This window comes from Natrix helvetica (genome assembly GCF_964273705.1).
Source record: "Natrix helvetica genome assembly, chromosome: 1".
Lineage (NCBI taxonomy): Eukaryota > Metazoa > Chordata > Lepidosauria > Squamata > Natricidae > Natrix > Natrix helvetica.
In genome coordinates this window covers 210,668,137-210,693,864 of record NC_138548.1, presented here as the reverse complement: position 1 = coordinate 210,693,864, position 25,728 = coordinate 210,668,137, and the positions used below count along the sequence as shown (strand labels likewise).

The window sequence follows — 25,728 nt, the reverse complement described above, 5'->3', positions numbered from 1 at the left end:
TTTTGTAAAATAGATTTAGAGTTACTTCTTGCGATGAGAAATCTTCAAGGCACAATTTGCAGAATAGACCCTGCTGGCAACATAATCCTGTCTTGAGGGATCCCACCTGCTTTTGAAGTTCGCCTTTATTGTGTTCTTTTTGTTTACCATCTCTGCCACTCGTATTGTGGCACTAGCCTTGCTGTAATCCAATGCGGTTAGGTGGTGGGGTTTTTGGTTGTTGTTTTTTTGCCATCGGTATTTTGAGAACAATTTCTCCAGAGGCATTTAATGTGAGAAAGCAAAGGGAAATAAAAGCAGAAGTTTGAGCATCTCGTAATAGCTCTTCAAAAGCAGCCTGGCCTTATTGCAGCCGTATATTTCCCCTCAGAGTCCATTAAAGTCAAAAGGGCTGACATCTCTTAGCTTAGAGGAGGGGAATTAGGATAATAAAAGAACAGAGTTATGTTCCAGTCCTGCAAGGAAGCTGCTTCCCCTGCCCCGCACTCCCATTTCTGTCTGTCTCTCTCTTCCAGCCCCTCCCAAGAAGCTGCATAAAGTACAGGGAGGAGGAATTAAGTTCTAATTGAACATGCCTAGTCACCCTCAGCCAGCATAGTAAGGCCAGGTACAGGTAGTCCTCTACTTACGACTACAATAGAGCCAACGTTTCTGCTGTTAAGTGAGGTATTTGTTAACTGAGTGTTGCCCCATTTTATGACGGTTCTCGCCACAGTTGTTAAATGAATCACTGCGGTTGTTAAGTTAATAACCCAGTTATTAAGTGAATCCAGCTTCCCCGACGATTTTGCCGGTCAGAAGGTTGCAAAAGGGGATCCCATGACCTTGGGACACAGCAATGGTCACAAGTATGAGCCAGTTACCTCATGAGACCACCTACTGCCACCAGTAGCCTCCCACTGTCCAGTAGGATCCCACAGAGTTGGCCTCCTCAGGGTGCCGTCGGCCAGACAGTGTCGGCTGGTGACCCCCAGGGGGAGAGCCTTCTCTGTGGGAGCGCCTTCCCTCTGGAATGAGCTGCCCCAGGAGCTTCGCATAATCCCTGATCTCCGGTCCTTCCGACGCGCCCTAAAAAGTTGGCTTTTCCAGCAAGCCGGCCTGGCCTGTTAATTTTAACTTATTTTAAATGTATTGTCTTTTAAATTCGGTTTGTTTTTTTGGATATGGATTTAATTTTTTAAAAAACTTTTGGGAAGTGTGTTTTTTAATGTTGTACGCCGCCCTGAGTCCTTTTGGAGAAGGGCGGCATATAAATCCAAATAAACAAACAAACAAACAAACAGTTGCCAGGCTTTCTGAATTGATCACGAGGAGGCTACAAAAGTCGTAAATGTGAAAAATGGCCGTAAGTCATTTTTCTCAGTGCGGTTGTAACTTTGAAATGAACTGTTGTAAATCGAGGATTACTGTACCTGTATTGAGTAGGGCCTCATTATCCATGGCTTGATTTAGACTGTAGGTGGCGATATATACCTGTGTTGCAAAGTGGTTGGTGGATCAGCATCGGTTGCAGATAGGCTGATGCTCACACCTCCCAAATCTCAACTATGCATTGTGTATGTCCTTCCTGCTGATTGGTTGCTCCAACTTCCTGTGGGGAGGCGGGCAGAAAGCAAGGCACTTTCAAACGACCTTAACATTGGCAGAAATCTAAATGCAGCAGCTACGCAACCATCTCCGAATGATATGACGCATACACTTCCTGACATGCAATGACGTGGAAGATTACACCGAGCTTTAGTGAATGAACCCAGCCACATTATTGATTGCTCATGCTTTTGTGGCAGTGTGCCATCCTTTAACAGGGCATGAACTGGGCACTGCCCTCAACTTTGCCTCCTTCAGAGTAAGATGCCAGATATTTAAAAGCTTGGGCAAAGCAGGTGATGGTGTTTCTTGAGGTGACCTGTTCTAAAGCGGGGTATGGGGGGTGTCACAAGACACACGATCCATGCCCTTCCAGTCCTCTCTGCCCTGGCTGGGTGGATTGCAGAGAGAGAAAAAACAGCTTTTGTTCCCAGTTGGATAAACCACCAATGCAACACAGCCCCACCTCGTGTTTTTTTTTTTTGCAGGGCATATATTCCACTGTGCTATGTAGAGAATGCCAGAAAGGTTGGGGCCAGGTGGGAGGCATTCTTATATTCCCATAAAAGGAACCACCTTAAGCTCATGGAATAAACCTTTCACTTATCATTTATGTTTGCAGCCCGTGTGAGTCAGGCAGCCTCTGGATGTTTTCATTATTCTGTAACCTTATGACATGCGTATGTCACTTTGTGTTCTGCAGCTGGTACTGCTTTTGCAAGTCTTACTTGCAAGCCTATTTTCCCTGCATCATAGAGTTACTTTGCATACAAACCCTTTTTCTTTTCTCATATGTTGAGTGCAGGGATTGGCTATCATTGGAGGACTATCCTTCAAGACCCAAAGATGAGCAGGAGAATGAGGCTAGGATGATAATTTTGACCTTATTCTACTAAGCTTCTCTGGAACCTCTGGTGAAAGACTGGCCAAAATGTCTTTTCAGTTTGATTCCCCGCCTTCTCATTGTTATTATTTTTTGCTATAATTCTTTAAAATGGATGGGAGCTATAACAGTACCGGAATTTATGCTGTCAGTCCCAGGTAGCTTTCTTTGTCTTTTAAACATAATTCTTGTTTTTAACCCTCTCCATTCCTTTGTTTTAAAGACCATACAGATTTCCCAAGCTAATACTCAGTAAATCAAACTAATGCTTGATGATAATCAACTGCTTTGATTTTTCTTCATCTAAAATTTTATCTTTCCTGTAATGGGAGAACTAGCTTCCAACATTTTAGATACTATTTGTGATATCCAAATATGCCTTTAGTACAGATAGTCCTCGTCTTACCACCACAATAGAGGCCAAAATTTCTCTTGTTAAGTGAGACATTTGTTAAATGAGTTGCCCCATTTTACGACCTATCTTGCCAAAATTGTTAAGTGAATCACTGCAGTTGTTGATAAGTTATTAACCTGGTTGTTAAGTGAATCTGGCTTCCCCATTGACTTTGCATGTCAGGTCACAAAAGGGGATCACGTGACACACACATACAGCCCCCCCCCCCCTGGATGCTGCAACTGTCGTAATTTTGATCACATGATCGTGGGGATGCTGCAGCAGTCATCAGTGTGATTTTTTCAGTGCCGTTGTAACTTTGAACAGTCATTAAACAAACTGTTGTAAGTCGAGGACTACCTTTATACTCTTGAGTTTGTAGGGATACTCTCATGTTGAGTGTTTGCTGTGATTATTGGCATCCTTGCTTTAAAATTAACATGCCACTGTCTTGACCATGAAGACAGATTCTTCTTCTAAATGTGGACTCAACAAGACTTCTTCACCCACAATGTGGATTTTCCTCTTTTATTTATTGATAGATTTCTTTTTATGCCACCTCCACATCTAAGACTGAAGGTGGCTTTTGCAAAATAGGAAAACAAAGTCAGTAATCATAAAACTAGAATATCAGTAAAACTCATGGTTAAAACTGTCTCATCTATCACAATCGATAGACATAAAGCCCAGAATTAGAAAGCTGCTGTGTGAGTTCTACAACTTGTTTTTCCCCTGTGGCTCATCAAACCAAGTATGGACTGAGTCATTAAAAGAACCTAAGCAATTCTCTGTGTCTGTTCGTATGTAGACAATATTTTATTTTATCCTGGGAAGTAGAAGAAGAAATGCCTACTATGATAGCAGTAGCACTTAGCACTTAGACTTATATACTGCTTTACAGCCCTCTCTGAGTGGTTTTACAGAGTCAGCCTATTGCCCCCAACAATTTGGGTCCTCATTTTATCCACCTTGGAAGGATGGAAGGCTGAGTCAACCTTGAGCCTGGTGAGATTTGAACTGCCGAAGTGCAGCTAGCAGTCAGCTGAAGTAGCCTGCAGTGCTGCACTCTAACCACTGCGCTACTGCGGCTCATGTTCATGATGAATGATGATGAATAAAGTAAACTAAAGGAAAGGATATTGTCCTTCTACCCATATACGCAATAAAGAATTTCTTTACTTTTCTCATGTTTCAAGAAAAAAAAAGAGAGAGCAAAAAACCAGAGTTTATTCAGAAGCCATGTGGACTTGGACAAACTTCATTGTTCATCTTAGTTCTGCAAATGAGATTCTGGTCAACATTTGGAGACCAAGGCATGTAGACAGCTAGAATTGTGCCAATCTAAACACTTGAATGTTTTTCCTTTTTGAAAGAGAATGTGGCGATCAGCTGTTTCTGTCCATATTCAAGAGTCATTTGTGTACCCTGCTAACCTCTACTTGTATGAACCACTCTATTTAGTTACAAAGTTGTCGATCTGAAAGGAAAACCAAGAACTGCCCAGTCCTTTCCCAGTCATGTAAAAATCAGATTGTAATGGCACTTAAGCCTGCATAGATTTGTTTGGCTAAAGAGAAAAAATCTGTGGTGTAGAGGAGACCAAAATGATCCAAAACAACCACCAAGTAGTTTCTTTTAGCAAACTCTAGTAAACCAAGCTGCGCTAATGGAGAAACCCATTCCATCCTGCAGCTGACCAATGCAGAGCTGATGTCAACCTAGAGATTCCCTTTTGACTCTAGCAATAGCATTTCAAACTACCGTATTTTTCGGGCGTATAAGACGCACCAGAGTATAAGACGCACCAAGATTTTGAAGAGGCAAATTTTAAAAAAACCAGTTTTTGCAGTCTGCAAAACGGACCGTTTTTTACAAAAATTGGCATATTTTTGTCAAAAAAGGGGCATGCATAGCCTTTAAGAAGCTTCCAGAGTGCTACTGGGGTTGGGGGGACAAAAATGAGCAGAAAGCAGCTCATTTTTCATTCATTTTTGCCCTCCCCAGCCCCCAGGAGCACTCTGGAAGCCTCCTAAAGGTTATGCACGGCCATTTTTGCAAAGGGGGCAGGGTTTCGGGAGGCCAAAAATGCTGTATTCAGTGTAAAAGACGCACCCGGATTTTCACTCTTTTTTTAGGGAAAAAGGTGCATCTTATACTCCGAAAAATACGGTATGTATATCTAGTAAAGTGCTATTTGTGCTGATTTTTTGTTGTTGTCGTCAAAAACAACATTGTTACTGCAACTGGACAGGGTAGTTGCTGTTGGAGCTTCTCCTCCTCTGTTCTGAAGACCTTTAAGACAAGTTGTTGGAAAGTGATGAGTGCAGAGTGCAGTTAGGAGGGTGTGGATTGGAGAGGAGGAGGATAACCGAAGACTTCACTGTCTAATACATGTCTCCTCTCTTTGCATAGGAGGAGCTAACTAGCACCAGTGTGGAACACCTCATAGTCAACCCCAATGCAGCCTATGACAAATTTAAGGACAAGAGAGTGGGTACCAAAGGGCTAGGTAAGTACCTGTCGCCATGCAAATTTACAACACATCCAGGGAAGATCAATAGTTTCAGATTCTCCCCTGAACTAGAAAATGTACCATGAAAAGGTGATGATGGTAGTTATACTCTTATCATAATCCACAGAGAGGATCTAAAGGTCATGATTGAAAACATTCAAATACATCTCTGTCCATTAAAATTATAATCTGGATTATTTATTGTTCGGTGCTATTATATTTATGTGGCTCTGAATTGCTAAGTATGTTTTGTTTCCATTAGGTTGTTCTTTTAAATTTGTAAATCATATTATTGCCTACAAGTATTTTAAAAAAAGGACAATACCGCCATGATAATGGCAGTAGTGTTGCATTAACTATGTGAAATACATCTACAGGTAGTCCTCGACTTACCCCACAATTGAACCCAACATTTCTGTTGCAAAGTGAGATATTTGTTAAGTGAATTCTGCCCCATTTTACGATCTTTCTTGACACATTTGTTAAGAATCACTGCAGTTGATAAGTTATTAACCTGATTGTTAAGTGAATCTGGCTTCCCCATTGACTTTGCTTATCAGAAGGTTGCCAAAGGTGATCACATGACCCCAGGACATTGCAACCATCATAAATATGAAACAGTTGTCAAGTGTCTGAATTTTGATCCCGTGGCCATTAGAATGCCGCAATGGTCATAAGTATGAAAAATGGTCATGTCCCTTTTTTCAATGCCATTGTATCTCCAAATAGTCACTAAATAGTCACTGTTGTGAATCGAGGCTTACCTGTATTTGGGTGATTTTGTTGGTGATATGATGACTTGCAAATGATGAGTACCAATATCAGAGTTTATGCCAGTGTCAACACTGCGGTCAAGGCTTCCAGACACATTGTGACAAGAGGAAATGATAGAAAACTACAAAAACTACAAAGTTCAAAGGAAGGGGAGTTAACACTCATCTGCTTTAACTTAAATTTATGGAAATATACAAACCTACAACTCATGTGGTCTAAAATTAAACTGTGTCCCTTTTCTCTGTTCAATAGATTTCTCTGATCGTATTGGCAAATCCAAAAGAACTGGCTATGAGTCTGGGGATTATGAAATTGTAAGTTGTTGACCTATTTGGACAAATTTGACTGAAAAGGGAGTCTTCCAGGCCAGTTCTGGCTCAGACACACACACACACACACACACACACACACACACACACTTAGGTGACACTGCAAGGAGAAAAATCCAGGCACTTCTTTTGAAACATTTCTATAAAGCAAACTTTAACTCTTTTTACAATAGGCAGTAGAAGCCATTTAAGGCACAACAGGCTGTATCTTAACACATATCGCAAGGGGTTTTAGGGGTGTCTTACCCCCACAGTATTTTTTTCCAGAGAGTAAGTCATCTGTATAGCAAGTTTGGTTGAAATTGCTCGAGGTGTTCCAGAGTTATGCTGGAACATACACACACACAGCTATTTATATATATTATGCTAACTGCTATCCTGAAATGCTAACCTTGCTTTTCTGTCTTTTTCATTAAGTTAGGAGAAGGACTTCATGTGAAAGAGACCCCTCAGCAGAAATATCAGCGACTACTGCATGAAGTTCAGGAGTTGACTACTGAAGTGGAGAAGATCAAGGTAAAAATCGAAGATAGACAAAGGAGTTCTGGAATTTCCTGAGGGAGTCTTCTTGATTTGGACCTACCGTCAGGTTAAACTGAGCCAGGTCTCAGTCTATTATTTAGTTTCTGTGTGTGTAAAATTAAGTGTTTACCCAGATCATATTCTTACATTAAAGTTGGAGGGGAGGCAACTGCGGATCATTAGACTTATTAACACTTGTATTCCTGCTTCCTCAGAACAGCGTAAAGGAGTCCTCAGCGGAGGAGAAACTGACACCAATCACTCTTGCAAAACAAGTGGCTGGCCTGAAACAGCAACTGGTCTCCACCCATCTGGAGAAACTGTTGGGACCCGAGGCCGCCATCAACTTGACGGACCCGGATGGTGCTCTGGCCAAGTAGGTTGTGCTAAGGCGAGGACTTCCTTCAGGGAATAGTCTTTATCACCAGCTTTTTCTGAGGAGATCGTGAGTGCCAACTTTCCAGGCAAGCTCAAGGTCAAATATATTTTTCGGAGTACAAGACTCACCAAGATTTTAAAGAGGCAAATTTTTTAAAAAAGTTTTTGCACTCTGCCGACCTCCCAAAAACGGCCTGTTTTTTCATGAAAATGGGCCCGTTTTTTAGCAAAAAAAGGGCATGCCATAGCCTTTAGGAGGCTTGAAGAGTGCTCCTGGGGACCGGGGGGGGGGGGAGCAAAAATGAGCAATAAACGGCCCATTTTTCACTCATTTTTGCCCTCCTCAGCCCCCAGGAGCACTCTGGAAGCCTCCTAAAGGCTATGCAAGGCCATTTTTGCAAAGGGGGTGGGGTTTCGGGAGGCCAAAAAATGCTTTATTCAGTGTATAAGACGCACCCTGATTTTCAGCCTCTTTTTTGAGGGAAAAAGGTGCGTCTTATACTCTGAAAAATACGGTATCTTTTCTTTCTCTCAGACTCTTTGAGGGGTAATACAGGTAGTCCTCAGCTTACAACAGTTCATTAAGTGACAGTTCAAAGTTACAACAGCCCTGAAATAAGTGATTTATGATTATTTTATACACTTACAACCGTTGAGGCACCCCCTTGGTCATGTGATCAAAATTCAGACACTTGGCAATTGACTCATATTTATGATGGTTGCAGTGCCCGGGATCATGTGATCTCCTTTGGTGACCTTCGGACAAGCCAAGTCAATTAAAAACATTGACTTGGGAAATTTTTAATTGCAATTCCTGTAAATATTTGTAGACATGACAACAATGCATACTCGTGTTTTTCTATTTTAAGCTGGGGGAGGGGAAGGCACTGAAACGTGCTGGCATTTCAACACACCCGGAGAACTAGAAACATTCATTGTAACTTGAGTGTTAGGTTTAACTAATATTGTTTCCATTTGGTTGTGGTTAATATGCATTGTATAAAAACAAAAAGTTGCATGCCGCACGTGTCAGAGAAGTGAAATAATGTGTTCAAATGCAAACAACCAACTCCACTATTGATTAGATTTGAAGTGCAAATCTTTTGGTAACACTTTGTCACCAAAAGATGACAAAGTCTCCAAACTTGACAACTTGACTTGTGGATTTCAACTCCCAGAATTCCCCAGTTGCCAACTTTGGAGACCCCTGTGTTAGGATGTATAACTATGCCCACCGTCTGTGACCTGAATTAAGGTAGTTATTGTAGCTCATGCAATCAGTGAGAGTGCATCTTTCCCATGTGTTCTTTACGACTTAATGGGTTCTTCTGCCTTTGAAGGCGTTTGCTTCTTCAACTGGAAGTGACAAAAACAGCTAAAAGTGTTTCTGCTGGTGGGAAAGGTGGTGCCAAAGTCACAGCCGGCCCAGAAAACACCGTGACGTATGAACTGCATTCCCGGCCTGAGCAAGACAAGTTCTCTCAAGCTGCAAAAGTAAGAATGGGAAATCGGCTTGTTCCCTGGGTCCACCCTTGAGACGGTGGGGAAATGCATTAGAATAGTGGGCTATGAAGTAGGTAGAACAGAGGTGAGTTATCTTTCTCCAGGACTTTCGTGGGTAACCAAGGTGGAAGGATTCTGCAAGTTTATGAACTGTTTAAAAGAACAAAAGCTGCATTGGTGGGCTAATGTTCATGATTTCACAAACAACTCGCTCTGCAAAATGGTTGGACATCTATAAACGCTGTTTTAAAATATCTGCGTCGTTTTATAAAAAAATATTTTTGTTGTAAATTAAAAAGAGGAATATTTATTTATTTTGTTTTCAGATTTAAAAGATTTGTAAGGCTTGCCCCTCTTCAAATGCAACTCAAATGCAACTTCAAATGTGGTTCACATCAATAAAATCCTGAGCTATAAAAACCATGAAGCACAACCAAAACCCACTGCTTCAATTATCCCCTTGGGATGCCCCAACAGCCAATCTAAAACAGCCCCAAACAACGTACACACGCACACACACACACACACAGACACACACACACACACATCTTTCTCTGTATGTTTGTATATGTGTGCAATGTTAAAAACAAAATATGGCAGATAGTGGAAGTAACTGAATCTAAAGATTGACAAAAATTTATCTCTGAACAAGAATTACTCTTTCTTCTGCATGGAAACTCTTAAGGCCAGAGTTGTCAAGCTGATATCACGTCCACTGATGCTCTGCTTGCTGCTGAAAAATTAAGGTGACTTTAGAGAGAAAAAGGAACATTGAGAAACTGGGATTCTAGACTCTCCAGATTTCTGGAGCTATTTCCTTATTGCTGGCACTGTGTACATCTTAAAACAGGACCTTGGCTGATCCCATTTCTAGTCAGCTCCATAAAGTGTATTCAACACTGAAGGATTTGTTCATCTGTTAGAAATCCAGGATATTCCTCCAGAAATTGCTGGAGGACAACTTCCAGTAGCAGGAGCCAGCATGGCCTTTGGGAAAGGATGATGGGAGTGATATTTCTGTGCCACAAGTTCCCACAAGTGCCTGGCTCCTTAACTTCTTTTTAGTGGCACGAAACAAACGACAGTTCTGTTCTTTGAAGTGCCTGCTTCTCAGAAGACTCATCTCAATTCAAAACAAAATTTTAGAAGCCGTTTGTCTGCTTGAGTCCAAGCTAGCAGAGGTTTGTGGACCATCCAAGAAAGGAACTGAGTTACTTGGCATTAAATTCACAGATTTTCTTGATAAACATTTAAACTGAAGAGGGGGACAGAGAATTAATAGATACAGAACATTTCTGTCCCCAGCAAACTAAAATTCATAGGGTTATAAATGCATGTAACATAGATGTGTGTGTGGGTAAGATTATCACTCCTGCTGTCAAGCAAAACCAAGCATGTAATAGTGATTGTCATACCATGTGCATGAATCACACAAGTGGCAAGAAAATAGGGGCAGTCAGGCATAATACAGGTTATGTAGACAGTAAACACAAGGTCAATCAAAATGGACTCAAATGTCTATATACCAATGCACAGAGTATGAGGAATAAACAGGGAGAATTAGAAATTCAAGTAAAAGAGGGCAGATATGATATTATTGCCATTACAGAAACTTGGTGGGATGAAACTGACAAATGGAACATACAGCTAGAAGGATTTAAATTATTTAAAAGAAATAGACCAAATAAAAGAGGAGGTGGAGTTGCACTATATATAAGAAATAACTATGTCTCTACAGAAATAGAGCACAACAATAATGAGAACTATCTTGAATGCATTTGGGTCAATATTAAAGGTTGTGGGGGAAATGACATTGCCATAGGTCTATACTACAGGCCACCCAACCAAGCAGAGGAAGAAGATGAACTTTTTGCTAGTCAGCTAACTAAGGTATGTAGGAAGCACACCACAATAGTAATGGGAGATTTTAACTACCCTGACATCAACTGGGAAACAAACTCTGCACCAAGTGGAAGATCCAACAGGTTCCTAACAAACCTAGCAGACAACTTTGTTTTCCAAAAAGTAGAGAAGGAAACAAGGGGATCAGCCATACTGGACTTAATTCTCACTAACAGAGAGGAAATGATAGAAGGTGTTGAAGCCATAGGAACCCTGGGGGCAAGTGACCATGCAATATTGGAATTCAACATTATCCAAACACAAGTAGTAGAACAAAGTCAAACTAGAGTCTTGGACTTTAAGAAAGCTAATTTCAATAAACTTAGAGAGAGCTTGGGAAAAATTCCATGGATGAGAATCCTCGAGGGGAAAACAACTCAAGAAGCTTGGGAAATTTTGAAAAATGAGATTAGAAAAGCCCAGTCTAACACAATACCAATGAAGAAGAAAAACAACAGCTCCCAAAAGAAACCAGCATGGCTGCATAAACAACTATCTGACAAACTGAAAGACAAAAAAAGTAAGTATAAAAAGTGGAAGGAGGGGGACATAACTAAGGCAGAATATCAGCAAATAGCCCGAGCCTGTAAAGATGAAGTGAGGAAAGCTAAGGCTCACAATGAAGAAAGGCTTGCCACAAAAGTAAAAATTAACAAAAAAAGCTTCTTCCAACATGTTAAAAACAAGAAAAAAGTTAAGGAAACAATTGGTCCATTGCTAGGAGAAAGTGGCAAGAAGGTGACAAGCAACAGGGAGAAAGCAGAACTATTTAACTCATGTTTTGCATCTGTCTTTACACAAAGGGATAAAACACTCCAACCTATCAAAAGCAGCACCACAAAATTAGGAACACAAATTGAAATTGAAATAGGGAAGAAAATGGTAAGTGAGCACCTGTCTACCCTAGATGAGTTCAAATCACCAGGACCGGATGGATTACACCCCAGAGTTCTGAAGGAACTAGCAGACGAGATCTCAGAACCACTGAATTATATCTTTCAGAGATCCTGGAACACCGGGGAACTACCAGAGGACTGGAAAAGAGCTGATGTGGTTCCCATCTTCAAAAAAGGGAAAAAATTAGATCCAGGAAACTACAGACCTATCAGCCTAACCTCAATACCAGGAAAGATTCTGGAAAAAATAATCAAGCAACGAATTTGCGAACACCTAGAAGCAAACAAAGTAATAGCCAAAAGCCAACATGGATTTGTCAAAAACAGATCATGCCAGACTAATCTTATTGCATTCTTTGATAATGTGACAAAATTAGTGGACCAGAGGAATGCCGTTGATATAGTTTACTTGGACTTCAGTAAGGCTTTTGATAAGGTAGACCATAACCTACTACTAGATAAAGTAGAAGAATGTAGGTTAGACAGCATCACCACCAGATGGATTGGTAACTGGCTGACCAACCGCACTCAACGTGTAGTTCTCAATGGAACTGCATCTACATGGAGGGAAGTATGCAGTGGAGTACCCCAAGGCTCTGTTTTAGGCCCAGTACTCTTCAACATCTTCATCAATGATTTGGATGAGGGAATAAATGGGGAACTCATCAAATTTGCAGATGATACCAAGCTGGCAGGAATAGCCAACACTCCAGAAGATAGGCTTAAGATACAGAAGGATCTTGACAAACTTGAACATTGGGCACTGTCTAATAAAATAAAATTCAATGGTGAAAAGAGTAAGGTTCTACACTTAGGCAACAAAAACGGAATGCACAGGTACAGTATAGGTGATACCTTACTCAGTAGTAGTAACTGTGAAAGGGATCTTGGAGTCCTAGTGGACAACCATTTAAATATGAGCCAGCAGTGTGCAGCAGCTGCCAAAAAAGCCAACACAGTTCTAGGCTGCATCAACAGAGGGATAGAATCAAGATCACGTGAAGTGTTAATACCACTTTATAATGCCTTGGTAAGGCCACACTTGGAATACTGCATTCAGTTCTGGTCGCCACGATGTAAAAAAGATGTGGAGACTCTAGAAAGAGTGCAGAGAAGAGCAACAAAGATGATTAGGGGACTGGAGACTAAAACATATGAAGAACGGTTGCAGGAACTGGGTATGTTTAGCTTAAGAGAAAGAAGGACTAGGGGAGACATGATAGCATTATTCCAATATCTCAGAGGTTGCCACAAAGAAGAGGGAGTCAAACTATTCTCCAAAGCACCTGAGGGTAGAACAAGAAGCAATGGGTGGAAACTAATCAAGGAGAGAAGCAACTTAGAACTGAGGAGAAATTTCCTGACAGTGAGAACAATTAATCAGTGGAACAACTTGCCTCCAGAAGTTGTGAATGCCCCAACACTGGAAGTCTTTAAGAAGATGTTGGATAGCTATTTGTCTGAAACGGTATAGGGTTTCCTGCCTAGGCAGGGGGTTGGACTAGAAGACCTCCAAGGTCCCTTCCAACTCTACTATTGTATTGTATTGTATTATTGTATTGTAAATCAGAAGGAGGGGAGAAAAAAATATTTCAATAGATTTTTTTTGTGTCCTGTCAGATAGCAGAATTGGAGAAGCGTCTGGCTGAGTTGGAGGCATCAGTTCGTTGTGAACAGGATGTGCAGGTGAGAGACCCAGGGGGAGTAGACTGGCAGGTTGCCTGACAAAGATGGGGATTTCTGTCGGCTGTAATGATCCCAAAGCTCCGTGATGGCGAACCTATGGCACGCGTGCCGGAAGTGGCACACAGAGTCATCTCTTTGGACACGCAAGCCATTGCTCGTTGTTCTTCCGGGTTCCAGCATGCTAGCCAGCTGGTGTTCATGTGCGCAGGAGCACCAGAAATCGGAAGAGCAGCCGCCCGCTGTGCATGCACGCGCCGGGAAGATGATCTTCTGGTTTCCGGTGCGTGCATACGCACCGGCCATTTGGTTTTCTAGTTTCTGGGATGCATGCGTGCACGAAGACCAGGTGGCCAGTGTGCATGCACTTGCCGGAAACAGAAGACCATCTTCCCAGGGCGCCCGTGCGCACCGGGCGGCTGCTCTCTGCTTTCTGGCACGAACGCACATGTGTACCCCCATTTCGGCACTCAGTGACGAAAAGGTTCACCAGCACTGCCATAGCCTTCATCATTCAGGCCTGAGGTTAGGTTTCTTCTTCTTTTTTCTTATGGAGAAAGTAGGGAAAAATATATGTACTGTATGTCAACAGCTGAAATTCAGCAGTGGATGCATTCCATGAAGAAGAGCTTTCTTTGGGGTCTTTCTAGGGCTATTCGCTTGCCTTGCTAGGTGAATTCTGAGATCTAATTAGGTTATAAGCAAAGCAAAAACTTGTTAGAGCTCAATGTTAATTCGGAGGGGTGGGGAGGAGGACCTCACATTGTAAGGAGGTTGTAGGGGCCTAGATAGGGGAAAACAGACTCAAGTCAGACTGAGTGGCTGAGGATTTGGGGCCTTCCTAAACTCAGGGAATTTCCACCTTTGTCTCTGGATGGGGCTGCACTACTCTGGATAGGCCAAGTGCCCTTCTAAGGGTCCCCTTCAGTTTGAGCAGCAGATGGCAGCCATGGCTTGGAGGGCCTTTTGACAGTTTGTTTTATAGATCAAATTGTCCCCACACTGACACTGTCTTCTGGATTAATATTCCAGAATTTCCCCATCTAGCATGGTCTATATATGTCTATATGTTAAAGTTGCCAGTTGCCAAGGTTGAGAGAGACAGACGGACGGAATTAGAAACTGAATGGCATTGTATTAAATCACCCTTTTTCCTTCCCTCTATCTAGAATCCTCTGTCTGTTGGACTGCAGGGTGCTAGTCTAATGGTAAGGCATTGATTCGGTCTTCTTATTTTGGGCCTGTTGGGACTAGGAAGGAATTAAATGGGATGGCTGCTTTTCAGGAGTAAGTATGAAGGAATCTTGTAGATTGGTAGCAGGGATTTGGGAGAACCTCCAGCTAAGATTCTGTGCAGTTCAGAAACCCCCAAATCCCACTCCTTGCTGGCCCCGCCTACCCTGCCCCTCCCAGGAGTCCCCACGCGGCCCGTTTTGGATGTAGGTAAGTGCAGGGCATGTGCGGAGGCTTTGGGAGGGTGAAAAATGGGCCTACTGGAACCTTGGGAAGGCCAGAAATGGGCCTGTTTCCAGACTCCAGAGGGTCTCCGGAGGGTCAAAGAAAGTCTCTGGAGTCCGGGGAGGGCAAAAACGCCCCTCCGCTGTGGTGCAGGAGGCCAATGTGACCCCAGCCACCATGGCCACGCCCATCCAGCAACCAGGCAGAGAACCCTTTGCTAAAACTTTTGAAGCCCATCCCTGGTTTATCCTGTGGATGGTTGCAAAACCATATTGTGATTGAGAGTTGCTGTACAAAGCCCTTGGATGTGTATAAAATCCTGGAATTGGGTGGGTTGGAGAAAGGAAGAAATTTGGGGGAGGCGGAATAGATTTCCGTAAGGCACGAGTAAGGCACATATTTAGCCTTTGCAAGATGCTCTAGATCAGGTAGTCCAGATTTGGCTATGTGTCTTAGAAGCCAAAAATCAAAGGGACAGAGAAATTGCCAAGAACATTTTGGTCTGGCAAAGTACACTTTTCCCCAATCTCATGCAAAAGTTAGTACGAGATTAAAATGTAATAAATGTTATTGTTTCAGGAGTGTCTGCAGAAAATAGTCAAATAGTAAAAATGATGACCACAGTAGTGTGATCCAAGCACTGCCTGGTTTTTATATGTGACAGGCAAAGCTTTGAATGCACTTTCAAGGGTACTGTCTTCTTGTATGTATGTATTTTTTTTATCCATATCCTGTGGACACTCAGTGTTATTTAATAGTTTAAAAGGACCTCAACTTTCCTAAATGCTATATAGGGATCGAAAGATTTGGTATAACTTCATACTTTGAATGACTAAGCTCTGTATCTGTATCTGGATATGTAGGCCTCCTCACCATTAAGTTTGTATACACACATTAACCTCAGACAATATTATCAGCCGTAATTACTCAATGATACATAGCTGGCTATGGACAAAAAATATACTAAAAAGCTCCATGTATATTATTTCACCACCATCACCAATCGGTTTTGTTTTCTAAAAATAACTCAAAAAAATAGACACTTCTGGGCGTTGTGAGCTAGTGACAGGAGAGAGGGCCTTATATTTAGAAACAAAAAGGAAAGGGAAAACTGAGATAAATGTTATGTGAGGCTTAGAGACTGCAGGTACATTTGATTAATCAGAATGTTGTAAGCAGCTCAAGGACTTTTAGATTTTCATTCTCTGTATTGTCAACTGAGTGATTGACACTCTTCGATCCCATCCACCCTTAGGAAACCGTGGAGCTCTTGCAGGCCAAAGTCAACTCCTTAGATGTGGCAACTCTGGACCAAGTGGAGGCAAGGCTACAGGTGGGATTTATTCTAGGGTTTCTTTTTTTAAATATAATTTTATTTTAAAAAACTAAAAAGGAAGATTAGAAGCTTATACAAAGTCGTTTAAAGTAAGAAAGAAAAAAGGAAAAGAAGGAAGTCAAAGAGAAAGCTAAACGTGAAAAAAAGAGTAAATGAAAGAAAACAGATATAAAGAAATGGTTTCCAGTCTGCTTTACGGCACTTCTTATAATTATAAATTTACCTCTTTCTCTAAAGTTACAATATGTCTCTCTTCTTTCTATTATCTGTCCTATCTAATCTTCAAACCCTAAATCGTAACTTCGGATTTTTTTCCTGTTTTCTGAAAAAGATTTACGAGAAGTTTCCAATCAGAAATACTTGTAAACATTGTCTTTTTTTTTTAATCAAAGAAATGAATTTGGCCATCTCAGCAAATTCCATCATCTTCCCCGACCATTCCTCCATTGTAGGCATTGCCGGGTGTTTCCATCTTTGTGTCTACAATAATCTTGCTGCACTTATCATATACAAAAATGAAGTTCTCCTGTGCGCTGCTTGGACAGTCCAAGCATGGGTTAACACAGTCTAACTGCCCTAGGACTGAGTGAGATTTTTATTGTTGACCACGCCTCCCTTTGCCTCTGCAATTCAGTTTTAAAAACTCAGTCCGCCCGTTTGGACTGTTGCAGGGGAGTTCCTCAGTCTTATGACAGTTATACTGTACTCCCCAAAATTAATTAACGAGAAATCAAATAATAGAATAAATTCCTTTAAGGTTGACACGCCAGGAGAATTAAAAAAGAAATCCAACAGCCGGAGTGACCGTCAGGAAACATTAGTAAGGAGCGCGGGGCTCTGTGAGCTGCCCGGCGGCTGCCGGCGCTCGAGCTGGGGGCGGGAAACTTCCCCATCAATCAGCTTGCCCCTTTTCACGTTTCTGGGCTACCTGGGTGGAGCGCTGAGGCTCTCCAGTGTAGCGAAGGAATTTCCTTGACAAGTGGCTGCGGCGGTTACCTTAAGGGGTTCGCGCGCTTTTCGCCGCCTCCCCGAATTAGCACCGGCCATTTTAAGGCTTTCGCGCGCTTTCTTGCCGCTTGCCTGATTCAAGCTTGCATTTGCAAGGTTTCGCGCGCTTTTGGCCGCAAACCAGGCAATTTCAGGGCCGAATGCTGCGTGCGCAGCGGCGGCCATTTTCTTAGTGAAACGGCACTCCGAGGAGAACGGACGCAACGACAAGACGTGTTTTCACCTCAGTGACGGATTCCAACAGCTACCTCATCTGGCTACAGGTTCCCGCCTAATCTACAGGCGGCACCGACAGGTTAGAGGGTATTGTCCCTCGGGCTTCCCTCCTAACTTTCTGTAAATCAATAGGCGTTCTCAGGCCAGCTGGCCACGCCTTGAGCCCTTCTCCACCTCCATCCCAGCCATCTCACCCTGCCTTGCCGCCTCCTACCATGGTAGACAAAGGGTCAGGGGAAATGCAGGCTGGGCCTTCCTCAAAGAGGAGCAAATTAGATCTAGCTCCTAGTGGGGGCAAAGGGGGCAGGAACTGTACCAGAAGGGCATCTCCAGATCCCCAGGGCTGTGGGGACAAGGGCAAAGAAAGCAGTCGTAAGAATAAGGCCCCTCAACCTCCTAGGCCTAATAGGTCTCCAATCCGAATGGAGCCTTCACCAGACCGATCCCCAAGACAAATTAGGGAGGAAAGACCTGCTTCCCCCCCAGGGGTCAGGTCACCCCCCTCCTCAGGGGAAATATCTAGGGACTCCTCTCCAGATGCTTCCTGGGGGTATCCCGACTCTCCCAGCTCCTCCATCAGAGAGGAATTGGGGCCAAGTCAGGCCTTCCACACTGAAGGGGATTTTCACAATACCAGAAGGGGCAGGAAGCGTCCCGCTCCTACACCAGTCCGTCCCAGGGAGGACAAAGGGTCCCATCTGTCTGCTGAAATGAGAGAAATAATCTCTCAGGCCATCTCCCAAGGCATTGCTGAGGGCCTACAGCAGAGGGAAGCTCCCACTTCTAGTGGAGCCAAACCAAAAACCCCAGCAAGTCAAAATAGGGAGGATAACCCCCCGTCTCCTGGCACCTCAGTGGCTACTGAGGAGCCAGGATGGGAAGAAGGTGAAATCGATGATTTTGAATTATCCGCAGATGAGGATCTTCCCCCTGATAAGCCAGCTTTCACAGGGTTGTTCAAACCCTCCTTGTTCAAATCCATCCTGCATAAAGCAAAGGCTGCAACTGAATTGGGGACTGCTCCAAAGGGTACCACCACTTCCTCTTCGTCCTCTAAGGACCATAAAGAGGGACTATTTAACGAGCCAGCTCCCACTGTAGATGAAATCCCTGTGCCAGATCTATTTCTAGACGTGGTTCAGAGGCAGTGGATTCAACCAGGCACCCTCACTAATCCCAGCGGAGGTGACAAATCACTTTACGCTGTAGAGTCTAAGATGGAAGAGGTCTTAAAGTTACCTGAAGTAGATGCCCCGGTCATATCCCTGACCTCATCCCAAAATCTTCCAGCTGACTTGCTAGAGGGCCTCAAAGCAGAAGACAAGCGCTCTGAAAAGGCATGTCATAAGACTCACCAGGCGGCTGCCTGGGCCATCAGAGCATCCACCTCTGCTTCCTTTTTTATCAGATCCTCTCTTCTCTGGCTCCGCCAGCTGAGATCCAGACCCCCTTCTGGGGGATCTCGCTGGAAACACGACATCAATAAAATCATCACGGCAGTAGAGTATTCTGCGGATGCCTCCTTGAACGCAGCAAAATTTGCGTCCAGGGCCTTGGCGTCCAATGTTACCTCCAGGCGCCTCCTGTGGCTTTGCCACTGGCAGGCGGACATGAAGGCGAAGTGGAAGCTCGCTTCCGCCCCCTTCAAAGGGGGACAACTCTTTGGGGAGGCTCTGGATAAGTTTACCATTGAGACCAAAGACAAACGGAAAATACTACCAGCCACCCTTAAGAAACATGACCGCAAGGGACCTGGTTCCTTCAGGAAACAGACCTTTAGATCTCAGGAGAATAACCAACCTTCCACTTCAGGCACCTACCAGAGAAACTTCTCTCAGACGGGGGATAGGGGTCAGGATAGGAACTCCTACAGCACCAGGGGCAGGCAACACCAGTCGCAGTCCTTTCGGAAGCCATTTCGTGGCGGCTCCAACTCCCGCCAGTTTCGTAGAGGGAAATGACCACCAAGGGACACCTCCCATAGGGGGTCGGCTCCAGATGTACGCCGACAGGTGGGAGGAGATCACATCAGACTCCTGAGTCCTGAATACAATCAGGAAGGGCCTAGTTCTAGAGTTCCTATCATTTCCACAACGGAAGTTCATCCGTTGCCCAATCCCCAAAAATCCCCAGAAAAGGATTCTCATGCAGATGGAAATTGACCATCTGCTCACAATAAAAGCCATAGAACCCGTTCCAAGGGATCAGGAGAGGCGGGGATTCTACTCCATCCTCTTCCTGGTCCCAAAGAACTCGGGGGGATGGAGGGCCATCTTGGATCTAAAGTGTCTAAATCAACATTTAGCATACAGAAGGTTCAAGATGCAGTCCCTCCAATCCATCCTAGAATGCACAAGGCAGGGAGATCTACTCACATCAATAGATTTGAGGGAGGCTTACCTGCATGTCCCAATTCATTTGGCACACAGAAGGTTCCTGAGGTTCCACTACGACGGGAGGCATTATCAGTACAGGGCCCTGCCCTTCGGCCTCTCGTCTGCCCCCAGGACCTTCACAAAGATACTGGCAGTACTGGCAGCCCACCTCAGGAACAGACCGATTCGTCTAGAATGCTACCTAGACGACATCATTATCCACTCGCCCAGCCCTGCTCAGGCGCGGAGAGACCTTCAGACAACCATCCAGACACTGGAGAAACACGGCTTCTCGGTGAACAGGGAGAAAAGCCATCTGGTGCCGACAACCCGCATCCAACATCTCGGCGCCGTCATAGACTCCAAGACGTGCCAGACAGGATGAAGAACCTCCAAAACAAACTCTTGCTGTGCAAAAGGAAAAGGTCAGTGCTGATCTTGCATCTATCCCAGCTTCTGGGAATCATGATTTCGTGCATACAAGTGGTTCTCTGGGCCAGACTTCATGCCAGGGAATTACAGTGGTTCCTCCTGCCAATGCAGAGGGCCAAAACCAGCAACTCACTATGAAAAGTAATCCTGCCACCCAAGGTGATCCGCTCCCTTGCCTGGTGGAGAACAGCAGCAGTGCAAAAAGGGTCTCCTTTCAAGGAGCCCGAAAGGCTAGTAGTGACAACCGATGCAAGCCTGTTGGGCTGGGGAGCACATTGTCAGGGCCAACTTGCTCAGGGAACATGGACACTAAGGGAGGCGGGCCACAGCATAAACTGGCTAGAACTGAGAGCGGCCCGCCTTGCACTCCGTCAGTTTGCTCCTCACATTGTGGGCCATCATGTACTGTTACTAACAGACAATGTTGCTACAAAGGCTCACATCAACAGGCAGGGCGGCACTCACTCCAGAAGCCTCATGCGAGAGGCAGAGGCACTGGGCAGATGGGCGGAGAGGCATCTGTCGTCCATCAGATCGGACCACATAGCGGGAACGAGCAATCGGGAAGCGGATTGGCTGAGTCGGCAGACGATCGATCACTCCGAATGGCGACTGCATCCGGACATCTTCAATCAGATCGTGGAGAAATTCGGCGAACCGCAAGTAGACCTCTTTGCCACACACAACAACACACACCTACCCCGATTCTTCTCCCGCTATTACACTCCTCTAGCAGAGGGAACGGACGCCCTGAGGAGCCGTTGGCCCCCGGGCCTTCTGTATGCCTTTCCGCCGTTGCCTCTCATTCCACACGTAGTGTCAAAGCTGTTAACGGAAAAGGCAGAACTCCTGCTTGTGGCGCCTCACTGGCCCAGGAGGCCCTGGTACGCCGACCTTGTCAGTCTCTCCATTCGCAACCCGTGGAGAATACCTCAGGAGCAAATCTCCCTCAGCCAGGGACACATCAGTCATCCGGACCCCCAGGGGCTACAACTAGCCGTCTGGCACTTGAGGGGGATCTCCTGAGGAAACAAGACTTCTCTGACAAGGTCATCCAGGCGTCCAGGCGACCTTCCACCAACAGAATATATGAGGCCACGTGGAATGCGTTTTCGGCCTGGTGCGGCAAGAATGGTGTTCAGGACGCTTCAGCTTCAATTCCTAACCTTCTCGATGTTCTGCAGGAAGGGCTTAGCGCCTAACACGCTCAGAAGGCAGGTGGCGGCTCTGTCCACCATCCTGTCATGTCATTCACGTCGGTCCTTGAGCCAACATCCTCAAGTGAAAAGTTTTCTGAAAGGTGCGGTGAACATCTGCCCCCAGGTGGTTCATCGTTACCCTTCCTGGAGTTTGCCCCTAGTATTAAAAGCACTTACCGGGGATCCATTTGAACCGTTACGTAAGACTAGTCTCCGTCATTTGTCACTCAAGACGGTTTTTCTCATAGCCATCACGTCTGCACGCGGAATATCTGAACTGGCTGCGTTGTCAGTAAGGGAGGACCTTTGTATTGTTCATACAGACAGGGTCATTCTAAGGATTGATCCCACTTTCATTCCAAAGATGAATACGCACTTTCACAGATCACAAGAGGTGATCCTTCCCAATTTCTGCCCTAAAGCAGTTCATCCGACAGAAAAACTTTGGCATAAATTGGACGTGCGGAGGGCAGTGCGCATTTACATTAAAAGGACCAAGGAATTTCGCCATTCCGAATCCTTTTTTATTTCCTTCCTGCCTGGGTCGCTCGGTCGTAAGGTGTCTTCACACACGATCGGACGCTGGTTGAGGGCCTGCATAAAACTTGCCTATGAACACCAAGGCAAGGCATCCCCTCACAACGTGACAGCGCACTCAACAAGGAGCGCAGCGACTTCGGCGGCATGGGTGACCCAGGCTTCCATCCTTGATATCTGCAGAGCGGCCATGTGGGCTTCTCCCACAGCATTCATAAAAAACTATAAAATAGACACCTTTGCCTCAGCTGAAGCCTCCTTTGGACGAAGAGTCTTACAGAAGGTGGTTGAGGCTTCAGACTCGTTGGACTCTACCCGCCCTGGGACACAATAGCTTGGGTATGTCCCATGCTTGGACTGTCCAAGCAGCGCACAGGAGAAAGACCGTTGTCTTACCTGAACGGTCGTTCTCTGGGCGCTGCGGGACAGACCAACCCCACCCAGGGTTTGTGATGAAGACTTGACATTGAGGAGCTACAGGCAACAGGTCTACGTTCCAAGTCTTCGTTTTTAAAACTGAATTGCAGAGGCAAAGGGAGGCGTGGTCAACAATAAAAAACTCACTCAGTCCTAGGGCAATTAGACTGTGTTAACCCATGCTTGGACTGTCCCGCAGCGCCCAGAGAACGACCGTTCAGGTAAGACAACGGTCTTTCTATTGCTTTTTTTCCAACATACACTGATGTAGAGGATTTTGAAGATGAATATATAGTTGAGAGCAGAGGTCTGTATTGTGGAACTGATGAACAAAGAGTTGGAAAAAATTCCTCTAAGGTTTCCCAGCAGGAAATACATTTGGGCTTATCAGATGGGATATTGACATTGTGGCAAGGTATTGTGGGATGCTCTGTTAACATCAGTTTTTGTTTTTTTGTTTTCATTCCTAGAGTGTTTTAGGAAAAGTGAATGAGATTGCCAAGCACAAAGCCACAGTAGAGGACGCAGACACCCAAAGCAAGGTCAGCTTCTGTTCAGTCTTTCTAACACAGAACGTGATAAATACACTTAAAAAAGAATCATATATATATATAGGTAGTTCTTGAGTCACAACTATTCGTTTACTGTTCAAAGTTATAATGTTGATGTTGAATAAATGGTACAGACAGTCCTTGAATTATGACAGTTTAGCCCAAAATTTCTGTTGCTAAATGAGACATTTGTTCAATTAATTTTGCCTCATTTTACGACCTTTCTTGTACAGCGGTTAAGTGAATACCAGCAGTTGTTAACTTATTAGCACAGTTGCAAAGTGAATCTGACTTCCCCATTGACTTTGCTTGTCAGAAGATTGCAGAAGGTGATTATATGACCATGGGACACTGCCGTCGCCATAAATATGAGTCAGTTTTCAAGTATCTGAATTTTGATCATGTGTCATTTTTCAGTACTGTTGTAATTTTGAACGGTCACTAAATGAGCCGTTGTAAGTCGAGGATTAGCTGTACTTCGGACTCAGATTTCCACCCATTGCAACATCCCTATGGTCACATGATCACAATCTGGGTACCCAACGTCTGACTCATGATTGCATCATCACAGCAAGCCGCAGTTATGTAGACTGTGATTTTTGATGCTCCTTGCTGGCTTCTCACAAATCTTGCCGTTATGAGAGGTCCTCCCTTAATGTTGGTAACCAAGGCTGCTGGGATTGCCATCACTAAGTGCCCTGTTCACATGATACCGCCACTTATAACTGTGTTGCTTAGCTACAGCAATTGTGGTCTCCATGGCTATCGCAACCTACTGCATATCGGGAAAACTTTAAAGCAATTTTCTTTGACTTGAATAGGAGGAAAATATGTATCTCACCTTTATTATTTTTACAAATAGCTCAAGGCAGCGAACATATCCAGCACACCTTCCTCCTCCTACTTTAAGGCAGGGGTGGGGAATCATGGCCCTTTTACGATGTGTGGACCTCAACTCCCAGAGCAGCCATGCATGCTGGTTCAGGAATCCTGGGAATTGAAGTCTACAAATCATAATGGGCCCATAGTTCCCTCCCTCTTTTTTAAGGGGTTTCCAACGGACACTAAGTACTGTATGTATCTACACTTAAGTTAAATCATATTTTGCTTTTTGAATCTGGATCCTTGCCCAGCCCTTGGTGTGAATGTCTGGCATTCAGCAAGGATAACATTTGTTTCTGGCTGATAGTCTAAGTCTATGGTGATTTGTACTGCCTGTTACCAATTCAGCAGCTACACCTAACTCATTTTTTAAAAAAATATCTTGAAATATTAATAATCTGTTGTGTCAGATAGCTTGAAACTCATTGGATCCTGATGACTCTAGATCTTGGTGGTTTCCTGGGTTCATTTTGTCAGCTCCGGATGATGGATTCCTTGTTCAGACTCTGCCTGTAAAAAATGGAGATTGCATTCTTACGTGCCCATACAATTTCTTGCACCATTTGTTTAGCCCTTAGCACTTAGTGGCTGGCATGTGATTTTGTGAACTGAACTTTGCTAGATGGCAACATAACTAGAGCACTGACTGAGCAAGAAGACTGTTCAGCCTGCACTAGAGCTGATTTATGCACTAACTACAGGTAGTCCTTGACTTACAACAGTTTGTTTAGTGACCGTTCAAAGTTAATGACAGCACTGAAAAAAGTGAAATACAACTGATTTTCACATTTACGACCGTTGCAACATTCCCCCACCCCACCCCAATGGTCATGTAATCAAAATCCAGATGCTTGGCAGCAGAGAGGAAGGGGAAGAAGAGTGGAGGAGAGGAAGGGGAAGAAGAGGGGAGGAGTGGGAGAAAGGAAGGGGGAGAAGAGGGGAGGAGTGAGGGAGAGGAAGGGGAAGAAGAGTGAAGAATTAATATTAAAAACTGTTTTGAAAAAAAAAAGAATCCAGATGCTTGACAACTGGTTCGTATTTCTGACGGTTGCCGTGTCCTGAGGTCACCTGACCCCCCCTTTGAGACCTTCTGGCAAGCAAAGTCAATGGGACAGCTAGATTCACCTAACAACCACAATGATACTAATTTAACAAACACAGTGATTCACTTAACAATTGTGGCAAGAAAAGTCGTAACATGAGGCAAACTCACTTAGCAAATGGTTCACTTAGCAACAGAAACCTTGGGCTCAATTGTGGTCGTAACTCAAGGACTACCTGTATATGTTGGTTGGTTAATGGTTGGTTAATACTTGATTAGTGCCAACCAGACAGAGGTAGTATTCTGCCAGTTTGCCTCAACCGGTAGCGGAAATCGCGGCTGGCCTCGCCCATCCTCCCCAGCTCTACGTCATCCCATTTAGGCCCCCCTTTTTTTTAGCCAAAGCGCATGCGTGGAAGCCTGAGCGCATGCACACACACTCACATTTGTGAACCGGTAGAGAAGGTAAGTGAATACCACCTCTGCAATCAGATCATGAGATTTGAGGGCCAAACTCAGTGAAATTTTCTCCCAGGTATGCACGCATGCATTTGTTCACCTAGGTGGTGTGGCATTTCAGAAAGTCAAGGCCAGGGCCAGATCGTCACTCCCCCTTCTCTCCTTGCTCAGGAGATTCCTCTCTCTTTCTCTCTCTCTCTCTCTCTTTCCAGGTTCATCAGCTGTATGCACTTGTGCAGGAGTGGAGCCCCCTGGCTAGCACCCTACCTGATGTGGTGCAGCGCCTTATGGCCGTGCGGCAGTTGCATGAACAAGGTGAGTTCTCGGGCTTTGCGGGGTGGGGGGAGGATTATGGTGAGGACTTCTTAAAAACCAACCAGCCTTGAAGTCGTGGATTCAAAAAACATTCTCAGCCTTTGGGTTCTTGTTACCCCAAGGAGCAATTCTAGTGCC

General features: G+C 44.4%; 1 protein-coding gene across 1 annotated transcript in view; it reads left to right on the top strand.

The window, feature by feature from the left end:
• Positions 1-25,728, top strand: part of DCTN2 (dynactin subunit 2) — a 68,295-nt gene that overhangs the window by 38,072 nt on the left and 4,495 nt on the right. Inside the window, exons 3-12 of the mRNA XM_081955353.1 lie at positions 5,277-5,373; positions 6,403-6,464; positions 6,897-6,995; positions 7,217-7,377; positions 8,720-8,873; positions 13,301-13,366; positions 14,533-14,571; positions 16,077-16,154; positions 22,812-22,883; positions 25,488-25,590. Coding sequence (XP_081811479.1) covers positions 5,277-5,373; positions 6,403-6,464; positions 6,897-6,995; positions 7,217-7,377; positions 8,720-8,873; positions 13,301-13,366; positions 14,533-14,571; positions 16,077-16,154; positions 22,812-22,883; positions 25,488-25,590 — 931 coding nt within the window. The remainder of the gene's footprint in view (positions 1-5,276; positions 5,374-6,402; positions 6,465-6,896; positions 6,996-7,216; positions 7,378-8,719; positions 8,874-13,300; positions 13,367-14,532; positions 14,572-16,076; positions 16,155-22,811; positions 22,884-25,487; positions 25,591-25,728) is intronic.